The sequence below is a fragment of the Balaenoptera borealis genome (genome assembly GCF_965194805.1).
Source record: "Balaenoptera borealis genome assembly, chromosome: 8".
NCBI lineage: Eukaryota > Metazoa > Chordata > Mammalia > Artiodactyla > Balaenopteridae > Balaenoptera > Balaenoptera borealis.
In genome coordinates, this window is record NC_138865.1 from 56,781,735 (window position 1) to 56,795,114 (window position 13,380).

Genomic DNA, 13,380 nt, shown 5'->3' on the forward strand with positions numbered 1-13,380 from the left:
GCAAAGCGATACAACAGAGCCTGCAAGGAGCGAGGAGGAAGCTTGCTATTGACAGTGTCCTTAAGCCTCCCACAAATAACAGCCATTAGTGGGAAGGTCAGGCGCTGAGCATGCAGCTTGACTGAGGCACTGAGTGCCACTTCAGAAATCAAGAGGCTAGCAAATTTTAGAGGGAGTTTAAGTGGGTAATAGCTAGCTGTAAAGGTACAGTCACTGTTGACAATTGACTCACAGGGTCTTTTTCCTGCCTTCCCCCCCCCTCAAGAATATTTTTATTGACCACAGGTGGACTTAATATATTTTAAGGCAACAATTCTTCGGGTTCTTGTTTGTTTCTCTTCAGATATTGAATTTGCTGCTTTTGAGACTTGTTTTGTGCTTAATGGTGGTGAACCGGAGGGAAGTTTAACAGAAAAGCTTTCAGGAGATGTCGGTTCTAGAGGGGAAGGCACATTTGTGTCAACACAGTGCACGTTTTCTCATCTTTTCTCATTGTCCACTAATGACACCGAGCTGCCATTGAAGCTCTTTTCTGTTTCTTTTGTTGTTTCAGAGAGTAAGGTTTATTGTTATTCTTGAGTTAAGAAAGAGCAAGGAGAGTGGTACATTTGTCCTCGGTATTTGTAGGTGGTTGAAGATTAATGTGCCTTACATTTTAAGTTTAGGAAGGATGGCTTTTTCCTGCTGACTACTTTTATGAGATGACATGAATTTAGCTTTCCATTTTGGAGTTACTGCTTATGTACAGTGCGTTTTGTTCAGTTCTGCTTTTCCATAAATAAGGTAGATAAATATGATCTAATAAATAGATGTTTTGTTTTAAACCTGGTTTAATTAAAAATTGACACGCTATCGAGGTTATATTTCATCAGGCCAGAAAACATTATAGAATTTTCCATGGAGATCTTGAATGAAAAATGGAGTTTTTATATTCATTACTTTTTACCTGAAATGGGACAGGCTTTTTTTCTTCATCTTTTTCTTTTTCATGATTTGAAAGGATATTGTAGAGGCTTCATCCAGGAACTTTAACAAAGGATTTTTTTTCCTACTTTTGAGCTTTAAGAAAAGGTACTTTTTTCCTTTCCCATTCAGTTTCTTATTGTTCAACATCCAATTGAGTAATTAACGCCCTGAGGGAACTGGGTAGTAAATAGTGTGTATTTATTTTGCAGATGTTTATTGTGCATCTTCTATGTTCAAAAAACTGCTAGGTTTATTTATTTACCTTTTAGAGTATAAGGTCACGTCTCTATGTATATTATTTTCTCTAGAAGTTTATATGTGGTTATAAATAGCCCAGCACATACTATATGACTTTTAGGAGCTAACATTTAGACAACACCTAAGCCAACTTCACATTCTCTTATAGCTGAATATTTTTCTTTCTTCCAGTGTATTAGGGAAAAAAATGTTTTTAAGCCTAGCCGTTTACAAATGTTAAAGCAAAGACTGATGTCAGATATTGCATGCTATACCCGAAAGCATTGTTGGGAAAAATTCCCTGGGAAGGGCCCCAGTCTCTCCTTGCCCCGTGGACCGTCCCTGATCATGGTGCTGCTTGGAGTGTGCATAAGTGCGTATCTCTCTATCCGTGTGTCTGGAGAGGGGTTAGTGCAGGGTGTCATTTAGTGCCTGACAGTGGAACAGTGCAGTTGACTCTTAGCTCTGCTATCCAATGACATGCAGTAGCTGAGAGTTTGAAGCTGATGGTTGGGTCTCCAGTGCTGCCTGCACACCTGACAGGCAGCTGTTAAACCGAGCAAAGGCAAGCTCGGGGAGTCACAATCTATGCATAAATGATAGGGGTATCTGTGCAGAAGGTGCGAAAGAAGCTCTGACCCCCTCCTTCCCCCAAATCTCCCCCTTCCCCAGTGAAATGCACAGTTCAGCCAGCTTCTTAACTACACTACACTCCTGCTACTGGCTGCCAAGAGGCTCAAAAAATCCACCTTCACTTTTCAGTCAGAAGAGGCAGAAGTGGATGTGAGAGAAAGAGAGACACAGAGAGACAGAGAGCCAAAGAGGGCAAGAGACTTGACTTTAAGAGACTGCTGTACTGACAACTCCATGCAGTTCGGAACCAGAACGACTCCGGCTGAACCAGGGTTCATGGGGACATGGCAAAACGCTGATACTAACCTCTTATTCAGAATGTCCCAACAGGTAAGTTACTTTCATTTTTTTTTTTTTTTTTTTAAAGGAAACCTTGAATTGTTATGTGCACTTTTGTTTCTGGTATTTTCCTTACTAAACATTTTTGAATTTTGATCACTTCGTAGTTGGGTTCTGTTATGTCATAACTGTGTTATTGGAACGTGCAGGGTTACTTCACGGCTTCCCTAAGGGCTACTTACAAGAAAAGGGGGGAAAGGATACCGAAGTAAAAGAAAGCAAAGGCATCTGTGGCAAAGTTTCACAGTCCAGCCTGGGTCCTGGGTCAGGGGAAGACTTCATTTATTTCTTTGTTTTCTGTTAAAAATTAAAAACAACAACAAACACCCCCCCCCCCCATGTTATCTTTCTATCTGTATTAATCACTTCATCCAAGTGGCTGCTGTCTCGGAGTAGGTTTACCAACCCCACAGCCATAAAATGCAGGGGCCCCTCGGCCCTGCCCGACGGACTTCCCGGGGCTGGAAGCGGCTCAATTCCGACCCGGCCCGGGAGAGGAGGCTGCGCAAGAGCCGCTGGCAGCGCCGAGGGGCGCGGGCGGAGGCGGCGTGTGTGGCGGGCTGAGCCACCGGCGGTCCCACTTCCTCCGTGCCGCCGCCGCTGCCGCCTCCTCCGCGCTCGCCCTTCGCTCCCGCAGCGCCCGCTCGGCTCCCGCCCGCCCGCCCGCCCTCCGGCCGACGCACTCACACTCGGGCAGCCTCGGCGTCCTCCCCAGAGCCGTCCTCGGGCTGGCCGGCTGCGCCGCCGCTGGCTCTGCGGGGAGAGCCGACGTGTCCGCGCGAGGCCGCCGGCGACTGCTCATTAATCAGCGGAGTCCGCGGCTCGTACCACGTACCGTGCGCTCGGTGGTACCTACGCGCCCCGCGCGCCCGGCTCCTCTTGCACAATCACTGGCTTTGCGGCTCCGAGGGGGAGCGAGGGGGAGAGGAAGCGAAGGGAAACAACCCAGAAACTTTCATCTTGGACTGTGCTCAAGCGAGGGAGGGAAGTTCCCTGGTGCCTCCCTCCCAGACACGTCTTTTCAAAAGCCTCCACCAGCAAGAGTTAGTATGATATTACTCTCCGCACAGCACGAAAGTATTACTGACGAGTTCACTGGGATTTTAAGTAGATGGAGGCCGTTAGAAAACGGAGAGTGCTCCGCTCATTTAAAAAAAATACTGCAGCTGCGTTCTTTTTTAAAAAACCTATTTTGTTTGTAGGACTTCATGAGAACTAAATACTTTATTCACTTAATTCGATTTTTAAAGTATTGGTAACGAAGGAAAGAAAGCAGTTTGCCAGGCTGGAGACTACCGCAAGTTTAGAAATACATCTGCGAAAGATAGTGCAGAGAGCCAGGGCTTTGCAGCATTTAGCTGGCGAACAGCTGTATCACACAGTTCTAGATAGGATAAATGCATTTGAATAAGGTGTATTTTGACATATCCTGTAGAGGGACCCTGATTACTGCTGATACAGTAAGCTGGGATTTAAATGCAATCAACACAAACCCAATATGCAACTCTTTATGTGCAAATTCCCATTCTTGCAAGTTAAAAAGTTCATTTCCTCCCAGAGATACTCCTTGGAGTTGCCCGAGTGCTTTGAGAGGTGTATTTCTGAGGCACGTCCCTGCCTGGGTGGCTCTTTTCGTGGTTGGAACACACAGAGTGTGTTTTCACTGACCTTAGGACCAAATAACTTGTTCTGGCACTTTAAAAATTAGATGTCATCTTCAGGGTTTTCTTGAGTTAGTGGAGGTCGTGGGTATGTGTGTGTGTGTGTGTGTGTGTGTGTGTGTGTGTTTTGAAAGGGAAGATTGGTTTAGGTCTCCCTCTAGCTAGAAAAGAGTTAATAAAACCAGATAGAGATAATGATCAATTGATAAATGGCTATTGAACCACATAGATGGTGTTAGATTGCTTCTTTGGCACTAGCCCATTTCCAAGTAGATTTGAATCTAAGGAGACTTTAAGTCGTGGAAAACATTTTAGCTAAAAAACAAATAAAAGTAAATTATATAAATGATGGATCAAAGTTAGGAAAATAAATTGAAATCGCTCAGAGACAGAAACTTGTACAGCTAAGCCATTATGATGTCTTTGATCCAGCTGTTTCACTCTGTGGGTGTATAAAAATCTCTTGTGTGTGTACCTATGTGCATGTATGTGTGAAAGTGAACATCAGTGATTATATGAAAAGAGTAGAAATATAGGGGAGTAATTTATGCATTATGGGTGCTGTATGAAACTGTATAATATTAATTATAGTATTTACTAAACAGAGTAGTACAATAAAGGGAGAAAATCACAATTTAAAAAAGTGTAGTGATTTCACTATATTTTATATATTTTCTTTATTTTTTGGTTTTGAAGTAATTGGCGACTCCCCTCCCCCTCTTTTTTCTCCTGTCCTGGTTATTAAATGCTTAACCTCCTCTGCATTTTTGGAAAGCATGTGAAAGAGAGTATGAGTTTACATGTTTTTTTTTTCTCCTTTAGGATGACATTTTAGTTTGTATAAATATTGTGTAAACTTAAATTGAAACTGTGTAAATCTAAAAATATATGTGCTGTGCATGTTTAATATGTTTATTTTCCTGACCTATAGTTCATCAGCAATGCTGATTCAGAGAGAGAGAGAGAGTGTGTGTGTGTGTGTGTGTGTGTGTGTGTGTGTGTGTGTGTGTGTGTGTGTATGTATGTGTGTATGTGCCAGAGCAAGGAAGATATCTCGCGAAGCCAACAGTTTCAAGGAATACTAGTCTCAGTATACACCTTAAGCCAGCTTTTGTCTTACTGCAGGTAAAAGTTTGTCCAGTTTAATCAAGTCTGCAGAATTTTGTATTTCTAAGGCATAGAGATGTTTTTTCTATATTATGATTATTTTAATTTCTAAGAAAAAATTGACTTAGCTCATGAAATGAATACAATTTATTGGGCATATTTTTATTTCAAAGTTTTCTGTAATAAGAAAAACTGTAGGATTTACCTGATCGTTTCTTTAAATATTAGAAAAGACTGACTAGCAGGATTTAAAACTGAGTTACAGAGAATTCACCATCCGTAGTATCTAACTACAGCAAAACTTAAGAGCGGGAAATAGCTCATGAATACTGAAATTTAATATTCTAGGGTTGTATCTTCTATGGGTAATTTAGGAAGTAGGGTTATGAAAATCTTTGTCTTTTGTTTTGTATAAGCAAAGTTAGATCTGCTAGTATGTAAATCTTCAGTCTGTGTAATTCTAACAAAAAAGATACAATCTGAAGCCAATTTAGATTTGGTGGAACTAAGTCTGTTCCCCTAAACTTTGAGATATGACAATTTGACTGCATTTTCCTGCCTCTCTACATTTTTCTCCTGTATTTGAGTATGACGTTTTCGAAAGGGATAATATTTTTCCATACAGACAGATATTTGGTAACGTTAAAGGGCATGACTCTTGACTTTTGTAAAGGGAGTTCTTCTTTGGGTCACTTTGATCAGTGACAGGTCGAGAATAACCAGAAACCCTTTGCTCATCTTCTCTGTTCATCTCCTAGAGTCCAGAATGTTATTTTGCCCATTTTAACCTCACAAAGTACTGTTAAAAGCACAAAATCAGGCCTGCTTTTGGAAGTTGTTGTTGATGTTTTTAATCAGGCTTTAAATGGCGATTTTTCGATTTCTGTAAATCTTTTGTGCATGTGAAAGAATAGCAAATAAAATTTTTGTAGCTACCTCAAGGGATGCAACAGTCTAATATATTTTGAAATCTTTTCAGAAATGAAACCATAGCAGGTAAAGGGCTAGAGCCCACACTTTTACACATTACTAGAGGCATTTACCTTTTATTATTAGTGAGGTATATTTAACCTGTTTCAAATAAAATGTGGATCCCTTAATAAGGTTTCTTTTCAGTCTCGAGTGAAATACTAAGTTAGAATTATAAATGACTCTGTGCATCATTATGTAGTAATTTAGGATTCACCCAATGATGTAACAAAATTAACAACATAATTTCATTGTGAAACTGTGTCTTGTTAAAGAACAACTGTCTGACATTATCCTACAGTTGCTTTATTTAACTTCATGCAAATATTATTAGTAGTGACATTTTTCTATTGTGCATTAGATTGTCTCATTAGCATGATGTGTTAGTTATCACCAGAGAAATCATTTCCTAGATAGGTGAGGGGCAAACCAAGAAAGCTAAAAATTAAATCAGTGATTTACATTAATACCAGAGCGTCTGCTCACCAGAGATAGGACAGAGTCAAGCAAACTTTCTCACTAATATAAAATCTAGCCCATTTCAGAGAAATGATAAATAAAATATATTGTCAGAAACATATAATAACATTGCTGGAATCCATTTAAAAGCAGGTTTGAAATGAATTTTTCTCCCAGTAGTCTTTTAGTTCTTTCTATTCATATAGGCAAACACAGTTTCCGTTGGTTGAATCTATATTTTCAAGTGGAAATGGTGGTTTTGTCTGACTTCCTACCTGCCCCCTCTCCCCGGCCAAATAATTTGAATGTTTATTCATTAACAGTTTAAAAGGCACATAGACAGTGTTTCTTACAAGTCAGATGCCTAATTGTATATCGTGGTTTGATTCTTCTTTCTAGTTTGTACAATACATTTTTATTCTAAACTCTATCCCACTCGTGCAGCCGTCCCGTCCCTTTTAACAGAGGATGTATATTCTTATTTAACCAGAGACCTGAGTAAAGCAGTTGATAGTTAATGGTCTTTGAAAATGACTTTCACTGCCAGGCATCATGCATCCCTAGGTTTCTGCACTTTTCCTCCTCCCTTTTTACTCCCCTTCTTACAGTCGGTGTGTTTTAGTAATCATGTCTTACTAAAAAAGGATTAAATTGACCCAACTTACGGTCATGATGCTAAAATAAATATTTATATTATATTAGGAGGCATGTAATTTCAGCTTGTTGAATCGGTAGGCTGCTACCTCCAATCTAGTTCCCCTCTCTAATTTGAGTGATAATGTGTTTTATTTTGAAGTCTTAACTGTAGACATATGTTCACATATAATTCTTATCATCCATTCTTACAATGTAACACTAAAATAGGAATATGTGGATAATTGTTAAAATACAAATTATAGCATAGAGACAGGTACGTGTGCTGGCCTATACTTTGTAAGTCTACGTATAACACGAAGACTTCACTTAACAGGTACTGTCTAATTTGTAATGCAAGGGAGGGGAAAGTAGTTGGCCTTATTTGTGGTGTTTACATACGTGTAAAAGCAGATCAGGCACAAACATATTCTCAGATGTGTATGTGGTATATATTGGTATATATTAAAAATCTGTGCACAAATTTCAAGTTTATTTTCACCACGATACATTAAGTGACTTGCAACATAGTAGGTGATCATTTTGAAATTACTCTTCTCACATTTCTGTCATCTGCACCCTGGGACTGTGTGTGTGTGTAATTTGTAAAGCCTTTTGCTAAGGTGAGTCAAGTAACCACAGACGAAAAATCAATCCCTAAAGGTGCAGCTATCTTATCTCTATAATTGTAGGTATTTTTTATAATTGCATTTATGGGTGTATCTGAACACTCACTGATAAATTCTGTTGTTCATGCGTGGCTTTATGGAAATCTGATTAATGGAGTGACAGGACAGATTTGGGCTCCCACAGCAGCACATCCTCCCACTCTGTGTCAGGGTTAAGAGCCGCGGCAAATCCTCCCTAACTAATTAGATGCTGAGTAAGGCATCTCGGAGAAGTTGGGGCAAAAGTGAATGGGTCACAGCCAAAGCAGGATTGCAAGGACTCCAGTGATAGTGAAAGCATTCAAGTTTGCCAGGTCGTTGTGACACGGGGAGCTGATTCCAAAGGAACGGGCTGTTACAGATAGTGAGCTGGCGTCATCCACTTCAGCGAAAAACAAGAATTCTAGTGCTTCTCTCTCCCCACCTTATATATGCCTGACACACACTTAAAAGTTAGATTGGGCACCTGCCTTCATCAGTCTGCAAAGCTTTCCACAGGACTTTCCCTATAAACATGAATAGCTAATGACTCTGTACAGCCTAAGAGGTATTTTCTGAACTTGGGATGCTTGATTAGAATATACATACACACACACACACACACACACACACACACACACACACACACACACACACATATATGTATGTATGTATCAAAAGGAATGAGACAAGAAACTGGAATTTGCTTTTAGCTTGTGTCCACAATTTGAATCATTGTGTTGGAAATGAACTAGGAGTTAACTCCTTTTTTCCCACGGAATATTGTCAGGGAACTTCGTGGTAGCAGGGAGAAGAGAGTGAATCGTGGGGTGACTTTTTCAGTGAGAGAAATTTTTTCTGGGACTCCCTGCTTGTTACTCTCCAAAGAACATGGAATATAATGGTTCCAAGATTTCCTTTCATGTGAGGTTTGGAGCCTGGGTTGTTCTGTGCGTGGAATGAATTCTTCACCATGTGAAAATCCTCTTGTCCCTCTCGTGGTATGTTTTTGCCGCTACACAACTACCCTTTTCCAGGCCTTGGTCAGAGAGAAGATTGTTTGGGGATCATAGGAAATGATTGATCTCATCCCTGTCTGCCAAAGCTGATGCCATTTTTATTTCCCAAAAAGCAGCTGGCTTCCACATTTTGCTTGGTGATCCTCGTCTACTTAAGGACCAGGGAGAGAAGGAGGAAGGGAGTCAAAAACCCTTTCAAGGAACTTCAACATCTATTTTTAAGCTTTAGAGAAATAAGGGAAAAGAGGCATAATTCAGGCATAGCAGCCTTTCTATCCTGACATACAAGCAAGACATTGTGTAGAAGAAGGAGTTTTTTCCTGTAAGATACAATTGTAAACAGGCGAAAAAAATAAGATGAAAAACTTTCTGAACAACTCAAGCTCCAGGAAGTTTTAATATGTACAGATGACGTCCGGAAAATGATGCCTGGGGCGGTGACATCCGAGGTACCCCCATCTCCTCACTGAGCATGACCTGTACTGCCTTCTCCCTCCCCAGTTTTAAAAGAAATTTAGAGACTAGGAAAAATAAAAGTATTGATTCTTTTTTAATTTGTACATTCCCTGTAGGAAGCCTAGCAAATTTCATAGTGTACATTCAAACCCTAAGGTGAAAAATTTATGACTAGAGTTCTTTTGCGTGAGGGCGGTGTGCGGTGTTGTTCTGTTCAAATGCTCTGGGTAGCATTTCATGCCACAGAGTCAGAGATCAGGAGAAGAGAGGAAGAGCTGTATCATTTCTTCATCCACAGAGCCTTTCTTAATGGGAGTGCTTGTGGAGAAACAATGCATTATTCAAACTGGCTAACGTAGAAATCAAATTCTCAGCTTATTAATCATCATTCCAATTAAAAAAAAGAATTGATCCTTTAACAACAAAATAATATCCTTTTGTTTTTCTTTAATTAAGCTCATCAGTTTTTCATTTCTGTTAAGAAAATGAAAATCTTGAACAGTAGGAAGTTACTCATTGTAGCACGGATTCTCTTGAGCATATCTGACATCTTATTTACTCAGTATTTTTAGACTGCAGTGTTATTTTGCTGCTGTCTTCAGGGTTTGTGTGTTGTTGAGAAGGGGATGCTTTAAGTCTGTTGGGTTGGCGGCCATTTACTTAATGACCTAAATACCTAAATACATGGTTAGGCTGTTCTTTCTTCCTATTTCCGTTCCCATAGACCTAATTTCTTACTTTATTTTCCTTTCCCCTCTTTTTTCTTTTTCTGGATTTCTCCTTACTTTCACTGGGTCTATTTGCCCTAATATAAAGGAATTAAAAGGCAGTACCTCGCTCTGGCAGAGGGATGGGAAAGAGGTGCCACCCTCAGATGTGGTCCTCATTGTGGAGGTGCTGACAGGAGGACTGTCCTGAGTTCTGCTCTGTAAGGGTTCTCTAAGCCTGGGCGTGATAAAAACGTGTTACCAAGGGCCCAGGCTTATCATTCAAAGGCGCTGAAAGGCAGTTCAGTTGGATCCTTCACCATGTAAGAAGGTACTTAGCTGAATAGCGATTTTGCTTTTCTCTTTTTCTTTTTTTTTTAAAGTAATTCTTGGCTTTATCATTTTGTGCAGTTAGACTTACATCTGCGCAAGAGAGCGTTTTGTTAGAAAGAAAACGTGTAAAGTTTTCCATCAATAATAGGTTGAAGGTATGACTCTTTGAGACAAACTGAAGTTAATAAGAGTTAACTGGAACATTTAAAAAAAAGGAATCGAAGTCGTGGCAGGGCTGATATTAATGGGTGACATTATAAATTGAAATTGAAAACATGCAGTATACATAACACAAGGAGGAGGATTCACTACTGTTTTGTATTTAATAAATTTTAACTCATTGTCCTACACAGCTGAGAGACTGTTAAAATGGACAAGATTAGAAAATATTCTACATGGGAAAGACACAGCTTCCAGTCCTGGACCTGCTGTGCTTTTGTGTGACTGTCATGAATTTTTCAACTTTATTAAGATGTCTTTTAGTGGCTATTTGTTTTCTAGACAGTTCTTCAGGACTCATACTTGATGATCAGAGTACCTGAACTGGGAGTTTAAAAAGAAAAATTTCAGGATAATGAATATTTTACATGCCGAAAATAATTACTTTCAGCTGGCTTAACATAATAACACAGCTAATATTAAAATGAGAACGTCCATCACTAGGGTTTTAAAAATGTTTTTTTTTTTTTTCTTCCATTAAAATTTAAGCAAGAAAGATTTCATTGACTTAAATCATTAGGATGGCTATTTGGGGCACCTAATCAGGCATAGGTAAAGAAAGCTGCCCACTCCTGTGCCCTCTGCCAATGCTGGAGGGCAGTGGACATGACTGGGAGGCCACTTGCAAGAAATGGAACAGTAATTATACGCTGAGCATATTCATGAAGTCGCCTCCTTGTTGACCTCATGTCAGAACATAACTCAAGAGTCAGGTAGGTTATTTGTGGCTCTATCTAATATTGCTTTTCTTTTATTCTTTTTTTTTTTTTTTTTAAGGTATAAATATTAGAGTACCAGAAAGAACCAAAACCAAAGCCCTGCTCTAGACTTTGTGGAAAGACTTACTGTCTTGCTATGGAAAAAATCTGAAACCCCACAATGTCACGTGGTAGTGCATTTGTATGTGGTACACAGACAGGCAGGAAGTGTACACCTGTCCTTTGGTTGGTTGTAGGAATTAAGTGATTCATTTCTAGGTTTGTTGAGGTTTTGGCAGTGGCTGCCTCAAATGCAATGAGTGTATGGATAGCTCACCCTAAAAAGGAATTCCCCATGTTAGGAATGTCATTTTAATGATTCCTTACTTTGTAGCCTTTTTGCTCCCTGAGGGTAGCTTTTTGGGGAAGCTCAGTGTCATTCATTGGGAAATAGCTTGATTGATTCTTACTTTGTGAATTGCCATTTTCAACCAGTGAAAAACTGCAGTTATCCTCAAATGAGTTAGAACTAAACTGAGATGGAGATACCAAGATTAGACTCTGACTGGAACTACAGACATCTCATCATTTCCTTTCCCAACCACTTTTTTGTTTTCTTGGACAACTTTGGAAAGTAACCAGGGACTGAATAAATCTTAAAATATCTTACCAATCCTATTGTCTGTTAAATGGAGTTCCTTGTGAAAAAGAATTTTTCCATTTTGACTCTTTTTTTTGACGTTTATTATAAATGAAGTAGGGAAGGGATCGAGAGAGAAGTCCAACATCTGGGAGAGCTTGTTTCAGTAGCCAGCATGGGAGCCCGAACCCTGGCTTCATATAGGTGAGATGTGTTATGGGAATAAAGGCCTTGTGCATTTAATGAACCCCGCCTGCCTGTCAGCTTGGTTTTTCTTGCACCATTGTTGTTCACATAAGAAAAAAAGAGTGTTCACAGCCTGTGGTGAGATTAGAGTAATGAAAATGAAGTGTTAAGCTGTCGATAGCAAGCACATCTCATATACTGCTTCCTGGGCCACATTCATGCTTGTATAATATATTCCAGGTTTTCTCATGACCAGAGAAGCTTGGATGCTCATTATATTAAAAACACACCTTTTTGGTTAAAAGTGAGAAGTGCTAATTTTTACTTGTGCAAATAACTATTTTTAATAACTTCTTTGTAAACCAACTGCTGCCTGCCTTCTGATATGCTGATGACCCACTGTTCTTTGTGTGCCGGTAAGCCTGTACTTTTGGTCTCTCTCTCTCTTTCTATCTCTCTCTCTCTCTCTTTTTAAAACAAATGTAGAATGTTGAAATGAGCCTCAGTGTAAGCCTAGTTTTAGATACCCTTTCCTAGAAATCAGTGATTCATAGAAAGAAGTGAATGTAATACCTTCATCCCCATAGAATATAGATTAAATAATATTAAACATTCATTATCTCATGCTTTATTTTTTATCTTAACACAATAAAGTGCAAACAAAAATAAACGAATCAGGAGTCTTCTAGAACTGTTTTATGTATTTGCAGTCAGCTGCCATGTGAACCTGAGGAGAAAATTTTAAAACTTTGGTCATCATGGATGGGAATTAGCTGTGTTTTTCCATAAAATTCCCCTTTCTAAAATGTTATAGTAGATAAATCAACATGAATGTGGTGAATTATATCAATACTTTTCCTAGAACTCTTGTTTGAATTTTTGTTTTTTACCATTTTACTCATTAGTCATTTGAGAAATTTAAAATTTTTTATAAAGTGATACTCTTAAAGAAGAAAGAGAATATGTTTAGTCTTAGATTATACCAAGATGTTTTAAAGAAAATAATGTGAACCGTTACATGCATGCTATCCCACGGGGTCATCTCTTTAAGAAGCACCTTAAGAGATGGTTTCAAAAGAAGTGTAAAAGGGGTGGGGAGAGGTAAATTAATAATTGAGTTCCAGGTGTCTGCTGCTAATTGCTCAAATTTCAAACATAATGGATATTAAGGAAGAATGCTTCCCAAAAGGAGTATATCACATTGTTGTTCAGCTATCGGGCCTAAGACTATTTATGGAGCTCATACTTACGGCATTTTCTCTTTTCCTAGTCAACTGGGTGTTAAGGAATGCAGTATGATCATTATGATTTTGTGAACTGTTTACTTAAAGTTGTTCAAGTTGTTAAGAATCAAGAGATTTTGGGGATTAAAGTTTGATTGTGAAGTAAATTTGGCATGTGTTCAAGGGTTACTTTCTTAAGGTTAAACTGGAAGAAAAATGCCTGTCTGTTAGGAAGGAAACACCTAATT

The 13,380-nt window shown here is 39.2% G+C and overlaps 1 protein-coding gene across 18 annotated transcripts in view; it reads left to right on the top strand.

The window, feature by feature from the left end:
- BNC2 (basonuclin zinc finger protein 2) overlaps positions 1-13,380 on the top strand; it is a 429,325-nt gene that overhangs the window by 135,784 nt on the left and 280,161 nt on the right. For 15 of the 18 annotated variants that reach the window (XM_082401639.1, XM_082401628.1, XM_082401640.1 and 12 more), the window contains one exon: positions 1,966-2,166. The exons of the other annotated variants lie outside the window; for them this stretch is intronic. In XM_082401639.1, the coding sequence (XP_082257765.1) occupies positions 2,071-2,166 (96 nt within the window). In that variant the 5' untranslated portion in view covers positions 1,966-2,070. Of the gene's footprint in view, positions 1-1,965; positions 2,167-13,380 lie in introns of those variants that run through there. 18 annotated transcript variants of the gene reach the window in all.